This window comes from Fringilla coelebs (assembly GCF_963513975.1).
Source record: "Fringilla coelebs genome assembly, chromosome: 3".
Lineage (NCBI taxonomy): Eukaryota > Metazoa > Chordata > Aves > Passeriformes > Fringillidae > Fringilla > Fringilla coelebs.
This window is the reverse complement of record NC_140030.1, coordinates 78,298,071-78,318,625: the sequence shown is the minus strand read 5'-3', so window position 1 is coordinate 78,318,625 and position 20,555 is coordinate 78,298,071. Positions and strand designations below refer to the sequence as shown.

The 20,555-nt window shown below is 38.4% G+C and overlaps 1 protein-coding gene across 2 annotated transcripts in view; it reads left to right on the top strand.

Annotated features, from left to right (window-relative positions):
• Positions 1-20,555, top strand: part of LTBP1 (latent transforming growth factor beta binding protein 1) — a gene marked incomplete at its 5' end in the record, with an annotated part of 186,771 nt that overhangs the window by 103,967 nt on the left and 62,249 nt on the right. For both annotated transcript variants that reach the window (XM_084202889.1, XM_084202890.1), the window contains 5 exons: positions 13,737-13,859; positions 15,341-15,508; positions 18,347-18,580; positions 19,460-19,482; positions 20,448-20,550. In XM_084202889.1, the coding sequence (XP_084059015.1) occupies positions 13,737-13,859; positions 15,341-15,508; positions 18,347-18,580; positions 19,460-19,482; positions 20,448-20,550 (651 nt within the window). The remainder of the gene's footprint in view (positions 1-13,736; positions 13,860-15,340; positions 15,509-18,346; positions 18,581-19,459; positions 19,483-20,447; positions 20,551-20,555) is intronic.

Sequence of the window (20,555 nt, the reverse complement as noted above, 5' to 3'; positions counted from 1 at the left end):
GAGTGGAGATGAAAAGAATGAGTACCTGGCTGCCATGTAAAGTGACCCACCTGTTTCCAGAATGTGCATAGTGCAGATGAGATGCATGGAGTTAGACACAGGCTGGTTGTGTTACTCTGAGATCATTATTGCCTGCTGGCAAATATAGAAGTTATCAAAACATACAGGGTTGTGGGGTCTGCATGATCATGCAGCTGCTAAGCAAAGCTTGGGACATTTGGATTCTCCTGGTCTGTAGCATCTCTATCTGGCCAGCTGAAGAGATGACCACAGACAAATGCTCATTCTTTCTGTGTATCTTGGAGCGCTGCACGGAGGTGCCAGGTGCGCAGAGGATGTAGGAAAAAGCTTAATTGCTTGTCTGACTGGTTTGGCACAGCACAAGAGCAAGGAGCTCTGAGACAATGTAAGCAATCTTGCAGCAGTATTCTGGAGAGAGATTTGGGAAGAAAGGGAAAAATTAGTTCAAGTGAAGCTGATACTGCTGTGGCAAAGATCCTTGATCAGTATTGATACTGCAAGCAATAAAGAGGTCCAAACAAATACCAGTGCTGGTGAAGAGTTGGAGAGAATGAAAGAGTAGTTGATGTTAAAGGATATTTGTAGGCATTTTGGACATAAATTTAATCTTATTTAACTGAAAATTTTCACTTTGCATGTTAATGAGGGAATGTACAATAGCCAGTTGCATAAAGAAATTATTTGCCCACCAAAATAATAAAGCTTGTAGAGCACTAAACCCAAATATCATGCTGTTTCACTGCTGAGGGAGATGTGAGCTGCTCTCTGCCTGAGCCTGTCTGTTGCTCAGGTCTGTACCTAGTGGTTTACCAGCTTGCAGGGTAGGGACGTTTGGAGGACTGGGTGGGTCAAAACACTAAAAAAGTAAATGGAGGAGAGCTGCCAGTTGCATCTCAAGAGTTTGTTCCCTGCTCTGCAGTGGAAGACTGTAAAGTCATCTTAGTAAGTAGAAAGGGATGGGGAGATGTTGATGGCAACATGTTGCTAATGAGGACTGCAAAGTGAAAAGGTGAAGGAACTGAGTGTCAGATGTAAATGGGCAGCCTTTTTATGCCTCAAATTAAACATGCAGGGGATGCATTTCAGCAAGACGGTCCCAGTTGTTTTGAAAGTCTGTCTTGTTCCATGTATCAGTCACAAGGTTTTTCAGAGTCTGCAAAAGAGAGGTTTTCTAACTTTGACCCTGGAAAGTGTATAGAAGATGCCATGATGGATTTGTGCCCTCATGGAACCCTCTGAGCATGATCCAGGAGAGGCAGGAGCTTTTGATATCTTCAGTAGTCATGTGAATACCCCACAGAACACACAATAGTTTCAGACAGCAGCAACCCAGCAGGCATTTCAAGGCAAGTAGGACATTCAGCTTGGTTGAAGAGGTTGAACCTAGGTGTCAGCAAACCTTGTTTTGTGGAAACTAAGATCCATTTCAGGAGTTATGGACAGTTAGAAATGGTCTGCCAGAAATAGTCCAGGAGGTTGTTTCACTGAGCAGCGACAGGCTGATAGAGAGAGAACATATGTCTGTGGGTAGGAGCATAAGAGGGAACTGAGTACCGCCATGATAGTGTACAGAAATAGATCTGTACCTGGTAGGCTAATCAATGGGTTTTGCACTGGATTTTGATAATTCTTCCCCTGACAGATTTTTGTACCGCATGACTAAAATTGCAAGAAATATGAGGCTTTGAACAGTTTGTTTTATACTGCTGTCACTGTCCCAGAACAGAGTGAGCTGTAGACTCTAAATATAACTTGTAGTTGATACATGGAAATTTATAATGTAGTGTTTAATCATAAAATGATAGTAGGATTATCTTACCAGACTGTTGATGAATTTAGGATGGGGACAATCTCCTAACTTAACTGGAGAGGGATTTGGTCATGTCTGTTTGTAGGAACTCAGGACATCCCTCTGAGTGTCCAGAGTGGCCAGGACCCCTGCCAGGGGGCTCAGAAAGCGTGGCACAGAGCCCAGAACACCTGTGGTTTTGATTATGACCCATGGAGCAAATTACTAGCCTTGTATGAAGACCAGCAAGCCACAGCAGTTTAAGTAGCATAATAGTGAAATTATCACAGGGTGTAAAAATAGATTTTTGGGGTTTCCAGAATGGGGGTTCAGGGGGCAAGATGGAGGTATCTGGGCGTGTCCAGCCTTTCTCCTTCTTCTTCTCTGCCTCCACCTTCTGCTGTGATGTTGGCACTTTTAGATTGGTTTAGAGTAGAAGCTCACTGTATAACATAGGTGATAGGGGCTGGAAAGTAATTGTAAACATTGTATACGTAGCTTTTGGTATAAAGACATAACACCGCCCCAGGGGCAGGCAGTGTGTCTGGAGCTGTCCTGCTGGACAGACCTCGGCAGGGCAGGAGAAACATTTTTAGAGATAAGATGCAATAAACAGCCTTGAGACTGATACTGAAGAGCTCCGACTCACTCTTCAAGCGCGCGGGCTGGAAAAGAGACTTTTCACGTATCTTGGGGGTCACAGTGACCTGGACCCTCGAGAGCTGTTGAAGGTTCCCCTTATTGCTTTACTGAGGTTTAAATAGCTCCTGCGTAATTTGCTCACTAACACATTCCAATAAGAACACACAAATGGGAGAAGGAATCCCCATGAAACAAAGCCACGATGGAATTCAGTCCTATTGAAGTAAGTAACAAGATTACCATTTCCTTTCAGAGGGTCAGGATTTTGACCTCTGTTTGAACGTTCTTCAGGAAAGCTAGCTTCATATGTGAAAGCTGCTGGCAGGGTGCATTTCAGCCCTGAAATGGTCATTAGCATGTGCTTCTCAACGGGTCAGCCAGAAGTGTCCTGTTTGTTTATCTGAAGCAGACATGCTTTTCTGTAAGAGGCCAGGGCTAATGAAGAAAGAAAGAGCTGTCCATATCACTAACACGGACAGCCGCTGATGGCAGGAGAAAACTGTGTAAGCCGCTGGCGTGGGAGCATTCATATTCCTTTAAGAATCCTGACAATTAAATTGGGAGTGGAACAGCATGTCCATATGCAAGTGTAAGTTTTAATTAAATTATTCTTTGCTGAAAGGGTACACATGCTGTGTCCATGCTTAGAAAGGACCGGGGCTGCCAGACCACATAGTAATGGGGATATATTTCTGAATCCCTGCCTGCAGCTAAAAGAGATTGGTTTTTTCACCTAGATGTTGTCCAACTTTCACTGCCTTTGAAAACTCGGGCCTAAAAGCCTAATTAACCTTTTGTTCTACTTCGGTTTTGCAGTCAAAAGTCTACATAGGCTTCATCAACTAAGGAGTATTAGTGTGAATAATTACCAGATCATTATTTTTTTTCCTTTCAAGTGAGTGAACTAATGTAATCAAGCATTCTTCTCTCTAATGTGTAAGCAGGACCACAAAGAACCGTCTGTGAGTATGTTAATTCAAGCAGTTTAGTGTAATTACTATCAAGAAATCTTTTCCCCCCTCAGTAATTATCTTTTCAATGGGGTGATTTATTACATGTACACACATGGATGCCCTAAGGCTGTCATTAGAGCCAAAATGCAGCTTATCAGTGTTGCAACTTTTTGCTGGAATCCACATGCAATGCTAATTTCTGGTTCCCTGCTTAAAGTTATACTTACTGTTTCCTTAGTCTGCTAATGGTTTTCTTGGAAAACTGAAATAGAATGGAAAAAACAGCTGGTGAAAAGGTTGGATTCATTTTTCAGGAAACTAATATATTGCCAGCAGAGCACTTTAGAAATCTTATCTTGAAGAACTGGAAAAATACCTGAACACTTGTTGTTTTGCAATGAAGCAAAAAGTGCATGGAAGTTCTTGGAAAGTTCCTATATTCTTAAAATCAAATGTTTATGAGCTTGCAGAAACTAGTACTTGTATGTTGATAGATCGAATTCTATAATCACATGCTCAGGGGACTTGAAGCATTTTTCCCTTGGCTTCATCATGATTTAAGATAAATTTTGTTAGGTATATTCTTCCCTCCGACATTTGTCCCTAAAATACAGGAATAAATTTGTTTTCTCTGCATGTTGTGTATTTATTTCACTAGTTTTAAGTAATGAAAGAGCTTTGTTAATAAGAAATGCTGTTTAATGTTACTCACTAAGTCAACAACCGTCTTTCAAAGAAGTTCTTTCGTGATGATCATAGTGAGAAATAAGTATATCTCCAGAAACTGGGCTGGGTTGCTGTTTGGACACTGATTATGTGTTTGAGAAGTGCGGCTCTGCAAACTGGCATTCCGGTAAATTCCACGCAAAAGCACAAAATGAGTTGGACTGATTTCTGCTGCTGCTATTCTGCTAGCTCACAGAAATCAGTGGGTCACTTCTTAGAACAGGCAACTGTTTTTTCTCTGATTTAAAAAAACATTGCAATAGTTTATTTAACAACAAAGCCTAGGTTTCTGTTTCTTTTACCTCTCATTCTCACTAATCAAGTTATTATTGAAACAATCAACTATAATGGAGGCAGTAAAATCTGGATATTGTATTTTTCTTAGAGGGTATTAATAGTGGTTAATGTAGCTATAGCAGAAACAATTGGAACAGTATTTTCTGTGGTGTTAATACGTAATTGATTGTAACTTATATTTCATAAGGAGAATAAAAACTGATGCCTGCATGTTGAGTCAATTTGGAGGTCAACCAGTCAGATGGCACACAGTGAAGCCTAGTATTTAACTTATCAGAATGTATCAAATTTTTACAATTGACATAAATTATATGTCCCAGTCTAAATTTACAGCATGATTTATTATGCATATTAAAGCACTTACAGCATGAAAACATCTATCAAGGCAGATATTACTAAATAACATATAATGACTGACCACTCGGTCATTTTTAATGAAGAAGTTGCCCAAATACTTTGGCAAATTCTAATTAGTATATAATTGATCTAGACAGCTTTCTTTGCTTAAATGCAGCAGAGTGTTTTAAGGGTGTGTGGTACTTATTGGAAGTTGTTCTCTTTGCATCAGAAGGGGACAAATATTTTCCATTTGTTTTTATTACTCAGTAATTTAAGCAAGGTCAGTCAGTTTTTGATAAGCATACAGGTGGGATTTCAGAGCTAGCTGTAGAAGTCCCCCTTCAGAAATTTATCTTTCCACAGTGCTTAGAGCTGTAGTCAGCTATTGGGATTGCTTGTGTCCTCCAGCCCCAGCCACTTGGGACAGAGAGGATGGGATGGGATGGGCTGCAGTGCATCTCTAGCCACAAGTTTATTCTGAATAGGTCAGTGAACTTACCAGGGCTGTGGTGGTCTGACTAGAAATCCTGGCTTCTAGAAGTTCCTATTCTTGGTCCAAATTTTATAAGAGCCTTCTGGATATCATGACTGTCTTAGCTGAAAGCAGTTGAATATTTAGTTTTTCATGCCTTGTTATGTGTTGTATTAAGAACTGTGAAATTATGTCTTGTTTTCTTCTAGTGCATGTAATATGACTTTGAAAATCAGGATTGTTATTGTTTTTTTGAGTCATATTAATTCATGTAATCAAAAATCACCTCCCAAATTTGTAATATAGCAAACTCAATGATACAAGTGAGATCTATTGTTTCAGAAGAGGGGTTATTTTTTTAATTTATACTAAATCACTTAACATTCTTCAGGCTTGTTTATGAAAATTTTAAATGCCTTTTGTAGTTACTTCAGCATAAAATAGTAATAAATTCAAACCCCAGTCTCATTTTGATAGTGGAACCTATAATTTCCAAGCTGTCAGTTCTCCTGAAAAGAAATTTGACTGCATTATTTACATCAATAGTAGCAGTGGTTTCTTTCTAAAAGGGCTATTTTTTTTTTTGCATTTACATTGTTCAAAATTCTTGCAGTAACACCTGACAGCTTTTCTTGAGTAAAAATATTTTATTTAAAATGAGTAGGTAGATTTAAATAATGTAATATCAGAAGATTGCAGAACATGATAATAAACATGTACGGTCGGTTGTAGAATTTTAAGATAATACTTAAATGTGGTTAAAATTTCCAAGCAGCAATTATTCTGATAAGCATAAATTCAATGTGCTAAGCCTGGAAATGAAAGAATGAATTTAATTTTATAGGAATGTTTCAAATTCCTGCATTCTGTGACCAAATATGGGCATCGCTCGCTATCCAAGAAGGGTGGGCAGTGGCCTTGCTCCATGTGTCCGAATGACTTACTAGTCTGGAGGCAGAGAAGACAGCTTACACCACCTCAACATTTCTGCATGAGGCCAGCTGGGCCTGGGTGGTCTGAGAAGCTGTTGTAATGGTTAGCACAGCCAAAACACAGTGAACTTCTCTTCCTAAGTAGCCTTGCAGCTGGAAGCTGCCAAAGGGAAACGCTGCAGAGCTGATGCTCCAGCCATCAGCTTTTTAGGGTGCTCTGTAGCAGAGCAGCTCTCTGCTGATCTTCAGTCCTTCTGCACCACTTTGCTTGGCTGTAGCAGCCATCACCTTCAGGTTGTGTTGGCCTGTTAATGTGTAGAACAGAAGCAGGCTGTGAGGCATTTCCATATTTGCTTGCTATTTCAGTAAAAGGGGAAATTAAAGGAGCTTTATGGTGTAGTAAATAACTCGGCATGTTTTACAGTAACCAAGCAAAGCGTATTCTTTCAACAGTAAGTGACAGGTACAGATCTCGTTTTAAGCAGGCACAGGAATTTTTCCTAGGATTGGATGTTTACACTTAGCATGGTTTGTTATTCTTGGATAAAGGATACTCAGGCTGCGTTAAATGTCATTAATCCTAGAATAAAGCTGAAATGATTCATTTCCTGGATGTGATTGAATTAGGTATAACATTGCTCAAGGAAATGTGAGAGAAGTTGCTTGTAGGTTTCCAGTAAAGAAACAAAGTACTGTTGGACAGCAGCTAATGCAGTCACAAACACTGTTTCAATCTAATTTAAAAGCCAGTGTAGAATTGGAGAATGCAAGCAGAATATTGGAAGTTAAGACCCTCTGCAGCGTGTCTTCCCCTCCAGCAGAGAGTTCTGTGCAGTGTCATTCAGTTGAGAAAGAGATTCTACTACATTTTACTTTTCTGTGCATAAATACCTCTGCATCACTCAGAGGGAAACCTTTCATTAGGTGTGAAAATGTTTGTCACTGAAATTTAAGTACCTTAGGACAGAATTTGAAGTTTTGATTGATACATTTCTTTTTTGGTCATTGCAATTCCCTAGTGTGCAGTGTATGTCAGAGCGCTGAACAAGTAAATCCATACTTGAGGAAATACAGGTGGAGTTGTTGAAAAATCACTGGGGGTTTTGGTCTTTAGGCAAGCAGGAACTGTTTAGAGAAGAGCAACAGATAAGGGTCAGGTTGTTTTTCAGAAGTTTCCTGCATTTTTTTTTCCCCTGGAGTATTTAGTTCTTCTCTAAATCCCAGTTATTAGAAGAAAATAGGTGATATTAACTGTTGCCTGCTTTTAGACTGAAGGAAATTTCATTTAGTATTGTGATACTCAGCCCATGCAAATGTCTATATGTGTCATGAGTAAAAACAGTTCTTTATCTGACTGTGTTAAATATATATGGACCAAAATTCTAGTAAAGTGCTTTGGGGTATTTCTAGTATGAAGCCTTGATTATTGCCTTACACTGGACAAAAATCCAAATAAAATTTCATTGGAAACATTCATGGAAAGCAAGCAGGAAAAAACATGAGCAAAGTAAATTTTCTTTTTGTTATCTGGCTTATCCAGTCATTTCCATCTTTCATCTTCTAATAATGGATGTAAAGTTCTTTGAAGATGAATCTCTTTTTGAACTTAGTAAAGCTACGTTATTATCATGGTTTATAACAAGTTCAATGTTTCTTTGTGCTTACTTGTTTAAAAGAACTCCATCTTACATTGTTCCCGCCTTCCTGCTTTGCTTGGTTGGTTTTGAGGGTTGTTTTTTTCTTGTTGTTGTTGGTTTTTTTTTTAATTCACGAAGATAGTACTGTGTTCATAGTTGTACTCTCCATATAAGCAGGCAGGCATGCAGTTAGAAAATGGCTGTTATAGCTTGCTTTTCTTCACCAGGAAATTCAGTGGCAGTGAGTCATTAACACATTGCATTTTCTGAGAGCAGGCTGACCTAACACCCAGAAGACCTATAAAAATGTTTGGGAAGGTATCAAACACCAACTGTTGTTGTAGTTAAGAGAGCCTGTTTTAAATTCTCCTTAGTGGGACAGATTAGCAGCAGTTTGGTTACAGTGTCTGGGTTATTTGAAGCTGGGAGCACAGTGGTGGCTGACCTCACCATATATCCAGCTGTGCTTAGAAAAGGGTATAGGAGGAGCTGAGACACAGCAGGCTCAGATGTGTGTGTGCTGTGCTGTGTGCAGGGTACATCACTGTTAAGACCCTGGTTGTGGCAAAGCTTCTGTGTATTTGGGTGAACTTGTGAAAGCAGTCACCCAACAGGGCCACTGGGATGGCATTTGGCTTCCACTGCCATCTCAGCTGATTGTAAGGATGAGTCAGACTTTCATGGGGATGGACTACTAAATCCAGGGACACAGTGTGCCAAGGACTAGTTCCACATATTTGGCATGGATAATGCTAAAGGGTAACAGCACAGAGTCAGGCTGTCGGTCAGTGCAGAACTGACAATGCTTCTTTCAGGTCAGTGGGATTATACCCCTTTATTACCATTGAGAAAGGGTCATATTATCAAACACCAACTGTTTAAAAAAAAATCAATTCTTTATTTACCAGTTCTGTATAAATTATAAATGACAGTGCTTACTGTGAGAGTTCTTTATGGAGCCATGTGAGGTGCTGTGTGGAATATTTCCTGGTTTAAATTATCTTTTTTTTTTTTTTTTGTATCACTGGAACAGAGGCTTTCTACCAGTGGAACTTTATTGCTCTCCTTTTCTCAAAAACTGAAAGTCTATATTAGGTTGCTCTGTGGAAGGCTTTATTTGCATGTGTGTGGTTTTATAGTACTGCTACCTAGCCCCTTAGTATTTCTTCTGTGTAGATGAAGGCATTTGATCAAATTACTCCTCAAGCATGCCATCAGTTTGTACTTCTGCACAAGACATTATTCAGACATTTTTCTCTAGTTTTTACAATGGAGTAAATGGATTTTTATTCCTATGCTAATGTAGAATTGAAATATTTTTAATGTCCATATACAAGAAATAGAAGGCTAAAAAAAAAAGTCTGCTAATATTGAATCAGATTTCCTTTTGAGCTGCTTGAAAAAGTTGATTCCAGTGCAATTTGCGCAGCTGGGCAGGCTGGCAGGTGGTAGAAAACATTTTGGATAGGTGGCCTTTTACCACAGTCTGAAATGGATAGAAAATCTGAGAGGAATTTTTTTTTCTGCTCGAGTTGTTAAATAAATACTATTCCTTTGTGTATATATGTTTCTTTTGAAAATTTGAGGTGGCTTTTTTTTTTTTTGTCAGCTTCTGGCTTGTTTCTGTGGAGTCCCTTGACAAGCTTGTGTAATTCAGCATAGAGCATGAGCTCAGCTATTCTGTGAGCTCATTGAGTAGACATGACCAGGAAAAGAGGCATGAAAATGCACTGTAATTAAGTTATGCTGAGGCACTGGCACATGCACGATGAAGTTAACTTTAAAAATTGGACAAATTTAGCAAAAGGAATATCTGTATCAATAACTCTAGAAGGATTGTTAGTTGATATTTACTTATAAATAAGCTGGTACTTTAATGTAGCAGTGCCCACATTAAATAGCAATAGCAGAGCTCATGTGAATAGGGAATTATGTTTTTAGTACAAGACATACTAGAACAGTTCATCTGTAGAGAGATTGAATGCTGAGGCAATAATGACAGCATCTGTGAATGTTTCCTGCAGAATAGTTGAATCATTTGGAAAGAAGAATGACTGTGTATTCATGAATTATAGGAAGATCCCATGTATCCACAAACCAGCCACTCCAGGAAATAATGCCTTGAAACTTTTATACTTCTAATATTCAAATAATAAAGTTTATCCATATATAGATTTTTTAAACATTCCTTAAAATAAAGGTGGATACAAATGAGTAAAGTTATATTATCTAATAAGTGAAGAATGCATCATTAATCATTTTTAACCTTCAGAATACAAATACATTTATGTTAAGCCATGTAATTACTTACTTTGCTTAAAAACATGCAGAAGGGTAGAATTATTCTCCTAGATAGAAAGAAAAAGTGCCATCCATTTCATGCTAACATATATGTAAATAGCAATGTATTGTAATAGTTAACAAACAAGAGACTTAGTCTTTTTTACTGAAAATAAGAACTGTCAAATCTAAGTCAAACTGTCACTATTTAAAATGAGCTGTCTTCCTTGCTGATGTAAAACTTAAATGCTGTTTTCATGAGACAAAGCATTTCTGCTAATTCTAATTCCAGAAAAAGCCATCAAAAAAGTGATACATTATGTATGTCGCTTGGCAGACAGCTTCCATTTTCCCCCAGTCGTATATGTTAGTTTTCCTGTAAAGAAAAACATATACTGAGAATTTGGAAAGGGAGAAAGTTGTTTAAAAATGTCTGGGTATTACGATGTAGGAAGTAGAGATATTATTTTCATTATGTGTATCAATTTCTTCTCTGTTTTTCCTCTTCTTCCAAAATCTGTACATGGTTTTTGTTCGTAAGTGTATGTGTAATTTGTGTAATTGTACTAAGGATTTTCATTTTGAAATGAACCCAGATAATGACATATTTCCTGTACTCAGAGTAAAGTATCTCTTCCTCTAGCTAATTTCTGACATCAGAGAAAATGCTTTATCAAAGCAAGTAGAATCGTTTTGTGGTTTAGCATTTGAAGACTGATCTGACAACCCAAATTGCCAACAGATAGAAAATTCAACAGAGGGTTCTTGAGTGTTCCAGTATTTTCTTTGTATTAGCATCTAGATATTTCAGAGTATTTTGTTCCATCAGGTTCTAGTTGAACCTAATTTTGGAAAATACCTCATTAGTAATATGTCCTTTCCTCCCAACAACTTTACAGCAGCATCACTGTGTTTCTATTTAGGCATGTTTCAATAATATCTGTAGTTTGCTAAGTGTTAAGATTTAAGTTCATTTCTTTAATACTCACAAATTGTAATGGTATTGGAATAGTGAAAATCTCTCTTCTGGGGTCAGTTGAGACTGTGTAGATGCCTTTGATCATATTTTGAGATTTTAGGGTGAAAGAAAGAACCTAGTCTGATGAAGAAACTTCATAAAATTCAAGTACATCTGAAAATGTCTAGCTTGATAAATATTATACAATAAAGATTGTATTAATGCAATCCTTAAATAAGATCCTCCTGTTCTTATATGGGATGTCATCCTGCTTAAACATTGAATGGGACAAAAAGTAGACTACTGTACAAAAATATTTCAGCTGGTTTTTCTGCTCTTTTCTTATACCATTCTCCTCTTTAAATAGTCCACTCCTCTGAGGTCAGAAAGTCATATAGTCTGGGAATTTCACTTGAAAATTCCTTTGAGGCTGAGCTGATCCTTTGTAATTCATGTGGTTTCCATCACATTTCATCCAAAGTCCTAGGATATAAATTATTACTCCTTGTCACACACGGCTAAGTGCATAGAAGTGAAGTTTATCCAGGTGGTGTCAAGATATTATATTAGGTAGAGCACTGGAAGAGCTGAGGGATAAGCTCAACACAGTATTTAGAAAAATATGTGCCTGATATGGCAACTGCCAGAGTCTTCTGTATTGTACACTCTTGTGTCATGGGACAGGTAGCCAAACTTATGGAGAAAAATGAAGAGGAAAGAATCTTTCTATAGGTTTCCAAATGCAAACTTTGGCACATCTCTTACTTTTTGTATATTCAACCTCTTACCCTGAGTGATGGTGTTGAATTACGAAGCAACATACAATGAGGTCAAATATAATGAGGTTGGTATTATAAAAGCAAAAAGGAAAGATAATAAATATTATATATCTTAGATAAATGATCACCAATACCTGATTTTTAAAGAACGAGCTGGAATTTCTAACTTCCACATGAAGTTTGTTTACCCAGCAGGGTAGGTGTTTTTTCCTAGCCTTGAGGATAGGGAGGAAAAGTGTGATGGAAAAATAATAGATGTAAATATTTTAAGGTAGCTCTATTTCAGTCTACGCTCTCAATTTTTCTGAAAGAGGAGATCGCAATTTATGACACAGATAATTATGAATTAGAAGACTTTTAAATTTTATTTTTGTTACTATTTTGATATTTTATGACACAGATAATTATGAATTAGAGGACTTTTAAATTTTATTTTTGTTACTATTTTGATATTTGGATTATCAGTGCAAACTCTGTTGTTGTTGTCCCCTGAAATAAAAACCTAGTTTGGCTGACTTAGTTCCAGATGGTATCCAGTTGATTATTAGACAGGTCCTGTTTCAGTAAGTGAACTACAAATGCAACCATGAGTGTGATACAGACCTGAGGCCCAGTGCTTGGGGAATGGGAGGATTACTCAGTCAGACCCTGAAGGCAACACTTGCACAGGTGGCCGAGTAACAGCAAACTTTATTAAAGCAGTTCACAGAATTGCAGAACAGGCACACTTGGAAGGGACCCACAAGGATCATCGAGTCCAGCTCCTGGCCCTGCACAGCACCATCCCAGGAATCACCCCAGGTGCCCGAGAGCATTCTTCAAACACTTCTTGGACTCTGTCAGCCTTGGTGCTGTCACCACTTCCCCGGGGAGCTGTTCCAGTGCCCAGCCACCCTCTGGGTGAAGAACTTTTTCCAAATATCCAACTTCAAAACTTATCCCTGACACAACTCCAGGCCATTCCCTTGGTCCCACTGGTCACCACAGAGCAGAGATCAGTGCCGGTCCCTCCTGTTCCCCTCACATGGAAGCTGTAACCGCAGTGAGGTCTCCCCTCAGTCTCCTCCAGGCTGAACAGACCAAGCGCCCTCAGCTGCTCCTCAAGGCCCTTCACCATCCCTGTGGTCCTCCTCTGGACACTCTCTAATAGTTCAGTGTCTTTTTTACATTGTGTCACCCAAAGCTGCCCCCAGCACTGGAGGTGAGGCTGCCCCAGTGCAGAGCAGAGCAGGACAATCCCCTCCCTTGCCTGGCTGTGATGCTGTGCCTGATGCCCCCCAGGACATCCTAGGCTGGCCCTCCTGGCTGCCAGGGCACTGCTGGCTCAGGTTCAGCATAATTGTTAGGAAGCTGTTGCCACTGTCACAGCTGCAATTCTTTCCATGCCAGGTGTGTTCTGTGCTCCCTGAAGCATGTTCTTGACATCAGGTTCCTTTGGGCTACAGATGATGTTTTTGCACTCTGCTTCTTTCAGCATATTGAACCACTGAGTATACTCTTAAATATAAATGTTAATAAAAACTGTATTAAATGTGGAAAGCAGTGTTCTACCCTTTGTAAAATATAATGGATTGGTTAAAACTTGTCTTTCAATGTTCTTGTGAGCTGTGTTGAGCTGTGCAAGCAATCATCTAGTCAGGAGAAGAAGGGTTGATAAGCTGATCAAAGTGTATTTGTTTTTCTAATTCAGAGTACTTAAGAATGGTGTATAAAAATAATTTTGTTTCTGTTATGTTCTCAGCAGTGTTTGAAAGGGTTATAAATCACGTGCCAGTATGAGGAAAAGTGTTGATTAAAGTGTTAACTTGTAACAGTTATCCTTCATATATTTTTTAAAAAAGAGAGAATTTCTGAAGAAAGAAAAATCTTAGTACATGTTTCAACGTCGGACTTTTTTCAATTTTCCCACAGATATCAATGAGTGTCAGTTACAGGGAGTATGCCCTAATGGTGAGTGCTTGAATACCATGGGCAGCTACAGATGTACCTGCAAAATGGGATTTGTTCCAGATCCTACCCTCTCTAGATGCATACGTAAGTAATGCTGCTGATGGAAGTACCAAATTAGATCCTTAGTTACATTTCAGATGAAGATGAAGGGCCCAACTATTCTCATCTGTCACCTTTTTTTTTTTCTGTCCCCAACTCATATTCTGAGATTATTCGCTTTATTTACTCAGTCCTCCTGCCTCTTCCCTGTTTCTTTGTCCTGGAAACCTTGGTCTCCACCAGTGGCTGCCCAGGATCCTTTCTCTCTTTTCCTGATCTTCTTGTCTCCAAATCTTCAACGCCATTTCCAGCTCCAATGTACGGTTTTCAGTAGCCTGGAGTTTCCACTTTTTTTTTTTTTTTCACTCCCCTCTCTGCTAGTTTCAGCCAAAATCATCTTTATGTCCTGCTCTCCCTTTTTCCACCTCTGCAGCTTTGATCTGGGTTGTTTCCATTAATAAAGATTTAGCCCAGGATGGCCTTGGGCATGTTTTCCTTTTAATTAGGAAGAATTAAAAATTAAGAGATAATTAGGAGAAAAGAAAGTTGTGAATGATGTGAATGCAAATATTTCCCTCTATTAGTTAGCTTTTACTTTGGTTACAATCAATGACCTCTGCAAGAAGAAAAGACAATGTAAAGAACAAGTAAATTTTTCACTTTTTTTTTGGTGAAGAATATGTGCAAGTGAAAAAATAGCTATAATCCTAAGTGCTTTCTCTGAGCTATCTTTACATTTATAGAATATAGTCTTAAGTCATAGGTGAGTTCTTTCTTTTTTTTTCCTTGCTTAACTATCTTATGCTACTAGTTAATGACACTCAATAGAAGAACTTCATACTGCTTTGCAGTTGAACACCAAAAGAAAGGAGTTGGTTGTTGGGTTTTGGTTTTGCTTCTACATATCATGTTGAAAATCTGGTGTCTGTATTTTTTGAGTTTTGTGAATGTGTAACCCAGAAGTGTTAACTTTATGTTAATGTGGATACTTAAATTAGAAAGCTGGATGGACCTTAGCTTTCTGTTACCTCCTACTAATCACAGCTTATGGCCTTTGGCTCTTCCACATTAAAACTAAGCATAACAAAATGTAGATGTGTAATTGTCTCTTATGAAAAAAAAAAGTCATTTATGATACTTAAAGCTTTTTCAGACTTATTGACATAGCCTACTTATAGATGGGCATTCCTTTGGCTTTACAGCTTGACACAACTGTGTAGTGCCAGGGGCTGATCCTCAGCAGCTGTGTGCCAGTGAGAGAGATGATTCTCACTCCTCATTGTGGCAGCATGTCAACTGCCAGTTTTGAATTTAGTTTTGTTGTTGTTGTTTTTCTTTGAAATACTTCCTATCCTTGATCTAGAGCAAGCTGGAATTCAGGAGTGCTTGATGCAAAATAAGATTTTTTATCATGTTGTGATTCTCATCTGAGATAGGTGTTTGAAATGGTTTTGGAAGTCTAATGGTGTTTCTCTGCTTTGCTTTTCGTGTGAGCTGTACCATCCTCTCTTCCACTTTCATTGCAGCTGATAACCCTGTAGTTGCTGAAGAGAAAGGACCCTGCTACCGGTTTGTTAGTGCAGGAAAGCAATGCATGCATCCTCTTTCTGTCCAGCTCAGCAAGCAGCTTTGCTGTTGCAGTGTTGGCAAAGCCTGGGGCCCGCACTGTGAGAAGTGTCCAGTCCCAGGAACAGGTAAGCACTTCCCACTAAAAACACAAGCTCTTGCCCCCTGCCCCTAATTTGTTATGCATGCTTTTAAAAAAACCAAAAAAACCACCAGAGTGTATACTTTAGATAGAGGAAAAGTAACCCTAAATGTAGGTAATACTCTTCAGTTGTTAAAGACTCTGGTTGAAACGATGGCAGCTTTTGAGAATTCAGTTACAGAGCAACATGGGATGTAGTTTGTATTACGGATGGTAGAATATGTGTGGTAATGTCTCAGCTTTCTCACCTTCCTTCATATGTTTACCATCCATTTTGAGGAATGTGCTATTCCTTACTTGATACATAAAGCTCTCTTGTATTATCCATGTTCCCTTGGAGTTCTGCTGTTATTTAAATATATAAGGAGTTCAGAAACCTCAGCCTGTTTGGTCACTGCTCTCACTTTGGCGGGTTACAGGTTAAGATACCACATACCAATCGCTGTTTTCAAGTACTTTTTATTCACTGATGTTGCTTAAAACATAAATGCCCATGGAGTCTTCAATCAAAATCAATTTAATATTGCCTTGTTTTGCAAATGTATGGTCAAATTAATCTGTTTTAGCAGCATCATTGCCTGTTGTAATATACATGATGTCCAGTCTCTTGAGTATTTTAGCCCAGGTATTTGTAGTGACAATCCACTGTGCTTACTTGAGGCTGCTGCTGCAGATGTCACAGTCATGATACAGGTCATGTATTTCTCTGAAGTATTTTATAAAGATTTACATTTTCAAACCAGCTAGCTGCTTTGGGAAATCCACAGCTACTATCAGAGATATTATGAGATATGATGAACAGATTCCTTACTTTCTGAAGTTTGACTTTCAGAAATGAAAGTGACCAACAGTTTTGAGCATTTCAATGGATTTTTAAAGCCATTGTTTCCTGCATGCCCATTGGGTCACTAGATCATTGATCAGGATTTTAAAACTCCGGTTCACTTTTGGATAAATAATGTTTCTATGGCTTTTTAATGGAGAAAAAAAAATCTATTTTCATGAGATTACTTGCAGTTTAAGTGCAGGTGTTTCACATCTGTGAGAATATTGCATGAGGCTTTATGCCCAATAGTCTGTATAGTGGAGCACAGAATATATCTTTATGTTGACTGCTATATGGTCACAAAAAATATATCAAGCATCATATGGAATTGGTTATTTTAGTGACTTTTTTCACAATGAAAAGACTATAGAGAAAAAATCTGTTAGTAGAAAATTCTGATGAGCTTTTCCCATTTAATGACTACTTGCATGATTTAAAAACATCTTCCTTTCTGTAACAGGTTAAATTCATAATGTTTCAGAGTTTTCTATGAAAAATGTGTGAAAGTGGGATACTCCAGAAGGGGGTAATGTATTTACTGCAGCATCCCATGATAGTATAAAAGCCACTAAAATAAAAAGCTTCTAAAATATTTGTACAAAGTAAATCGTCTCCTAAAGAGACACAGAGACCAGATTTGTATGCCCAGGAGTTGAAAGCTCTTATCAGAGTTGTGGTAGAATAAGGCTCACAGTTCTGTTTTTCATTTGAGAGAATATGACCCAAAGCAAGATTTCCTGTGAAGGGACAGACATCAAGTTTTCTGTCTTACTTTTTTGACCAGAATTCCCACCCTCAGTTGGCTATTATGGCAAGTTTTGATATTAGATGTCCCAGCAAAAAGTATTTCCTTATTCTGAATCCACTCAATTTAATTAGTTTGACCCTTCATATTTTCTGTTAGTAAGACACCATCAGAACACATTGTGCAGTTAATGCATACTGATTAATGTGTAGTTTTACTCATCTCTGGAGAGCTTTTAGCTAGTATTTTTGTGCTTTTTTTTTAGATGCTAATTCATTTCAAAACCCTGATGCATTTAAAGCAGGATTTGTGAACTTACAATGCCCCACTTGGCAGATCCCTCAGGCAGCCATAAGAATTCCCACTCAGGAGACTAAATCTTTTTTGTTTCATCCCAACATGGCTTTATCTAGAGCAATAAGGACAATGAATCACTGCCCCCTCAAGACTCCTAAAGGTCTCCCTGACCCTGACAGGATGTAACTGTTCTCTTTGATGGGGAGGAAGATTGCCTTGTATTTCTTTCTCATTTTACTCTTCCAGTAGAACTGCAAAACATGATGCTCCTATAGAGCACCTGTAGAGATAGAGGAAGTGCTGTTGCCTGAATTTAATTAACTTTTTCTGGAGCAGCTTTATAAATAAGGTTATTTGCCCTCTCTTCCAGTAGTGATTTGGCTTCTTATGATCCCCATCTTGTTTTTAGCCAGCCTTTTTCAAATCAGTGGAATTTGGATCTGGACTGTTATGAGGCCTCTGATGTAGTCAGGTGGGATCCTGTGGATCAAAGTTGATACTGGTTGATAGTGTTCTGCTCCTCTAGTACAGGGCTGGTGAGCTTTTTCCATTTGATTTCTGCAAAAAAGAAAATTATAGCAGTAGTGGTCTTCATTCATTGTGAAGTATAGATGATAAAAACTATTTGCACATTTAAATTAATACATAGAAGGGATATACTGTTTGAAGGGAATTAATTTTAAAAAAATCTTGATATATTGGCAGAGAAGCATAACTGAAGAAAAATGGTAAACTGGAGTGGAAACCTCCTGGGAGAAACAGCCAGAACATGCTTTTGGGAGAATGCTCAATCGTATTAGCATGCTATGCATAGCTTCTCTTTAAGAAGTTTTTTTATAAATATGTATATACAATATGAGATTAAATTTCTTAGTGGTAGTCATTATATTTTCCACTATGTCAACATATTGCACTTTTAGACTCCTAAAAGGAATATTTTCCCATCCCAAATCTAGCTGCTTTTAAGGAAATCTGCCCTGGTGGAATGGGTTATACGGTTTCTGGCCCTCACAGAAACAAGCTATATCATCACCCTGCAGTTAGAGTACAGCCACCTGCCATTGGCAAGACCCCGATTACTCAACCTGTTGCTAAAGGTACTTCTCCTCCACCTCTCCCAGCCAAGGAAGAGCCAGTGGAGGCACTGACCTTCTCACAGAAAAGTGAGACTGAGATGGCTGTACAAGAAGGTGAGAGTGGGGAAATTTAGTCTTTCTCTGTTTCTGTGCATGTGTCTTCCATGGTTTGTTTCTTTGCGTAGCAGCTGCGGGCAGTGCGGGGCCGAGAGGCGCCGCTCCCCAGAGCACAGCATTCCGTGATGCCCAGAGTGTGGCATCACGGGATTTACTCCTCACAGGCTGTGGGTAGGTCCTGCCAGATGCTGAGACCATGGAGAGAGAGCGAGACTGCTTTAATCTCAATCATTTTTATGATCTGAAATAATACGTATTTGTTTGCAAGACTTAAAAAAAAAAAAATTTATATATTTATGAGTTCTAAAAAGGAAAGCTGCAATGGAAAATAAGAATTTATATAAAATTTCTACCACTCCTTCCCAGAAAAAAAATCACATCTGTGGAGGAAAAAAACCCCAAACTACTCTTACTTGTCTAAAGAAAAGACAAATTTTAAATTTTTTTTTTTTTTTTGCAATGAATCCTTGCAAATGTGTTAGTGGAAAATTATATATCATTGTGACATTAATTTACCTTTAAAGCGTTTACAGATGTTGATATCCCTTGTCAGGAATTGAAAAGGTTTCATCAGTGAGTTAATAACCTGTGTGCTTGTCAAATTGTTTCTGAGGAAGCAGGTAAACAATTAAGAAGTTTACAAGGGAGCTGAATACTGAGTAAATAAACATTAGACAGTGTGTAGAATCTTATTCTGGTTTCAGGTTAGTTTTTACACTTGCTTCAGGAACATGATTTCATGTTTCCACCAGTTTGGAATGAGGTTTGAGCCTGAATTTTTTGCGTGATGGTGGCGACCATTTTCAAATGTAACAAAATCTGTCATAAAATGTTTTGTGAAATCTGATTAATTCTCTTTTTTCTTTCTGGTTTTAGTGGCAACTGCAGCTCCTGATCAGGTAAAATATGATGTAATTTATGTAGACATTAGAATGCAGACCATGTATGAGATGGGATACAGATAACTGAAAGGATTTAGAATTTATGATGAACGAGTCACTGCTCAAACCCTGAGGCAAAAAGAGCTGTGTTGTTACAATATACAGCAGGCAGGTAGTGAGGTACAGGAAAGAGATTACTTTACCCTAACTTCTCTTAGAGGCATTTGCTGAAGGGTCTGGTATATATTGCTCTGTCCCATTCTGGAGACTGTATTTTACTGAAAAAATACAGAGTATGAAGAAGAGGCACAGATACTAACAGCTAGAGAAAATAAATCAGAGAGAAACGTTATGAAGCTTTGAGAAGCATTTGTGACACCTGCTTATGAGACTGGTATTAGTGCTTAAGTTAATTTCATTGTTTAGGGTGTCCTGTGTTTATTGGAGAAGAGCAAGTGTGTATCTGTGTGAAGACCCCCATTCTGGAGGTTTCAGGTTCTCTGTGCTGGAGATAATGGAATTTGTTGTGGATAATTGCAGCTCTGCTCCCATTTCATTTTCCTACAGACATACAAAGATCTAACATGTCTGTGAAAATAAGATTTGGTGACTAAGAAGGAACCTTTCACAGTTGTCAGACACCTAGATGTGATTGTATGCTTTTGTGTGATGCTGAACTGCATTCAAATGCTATTTTTAAGCAATTAAAGACCAGAGTATGGAAGAATTATGGAGGGACAAAGCCAAAGATACAATTAGAAGCTCCAGGAAATGGCTGCTTCAAGTAAAATCAAGGCTAAATTGTATGCTATTGTGTAAACATAGTATCCCATGTTCATTCAGTTTTAAATTGGTGGTGATTGATGATCTGCTATCAAAAGCCACTTGTGTGAGAATGTTAGCAGTTTCTCAAGCCAGGAGTTTGTGGGTAGCTATTAATTAAGAGAATGTTTTCAGAATGTTATATTTTTTTATCATTCTAGGAATTAGCTTCCATTGATCAAGAAAAGCAGCCTTATCTAGAGCCTGGGCAGCCTCAGCTTTCTCCTGGAATTTCAACAATTAACCTGCATCCACAGTTTCCAGGTAAC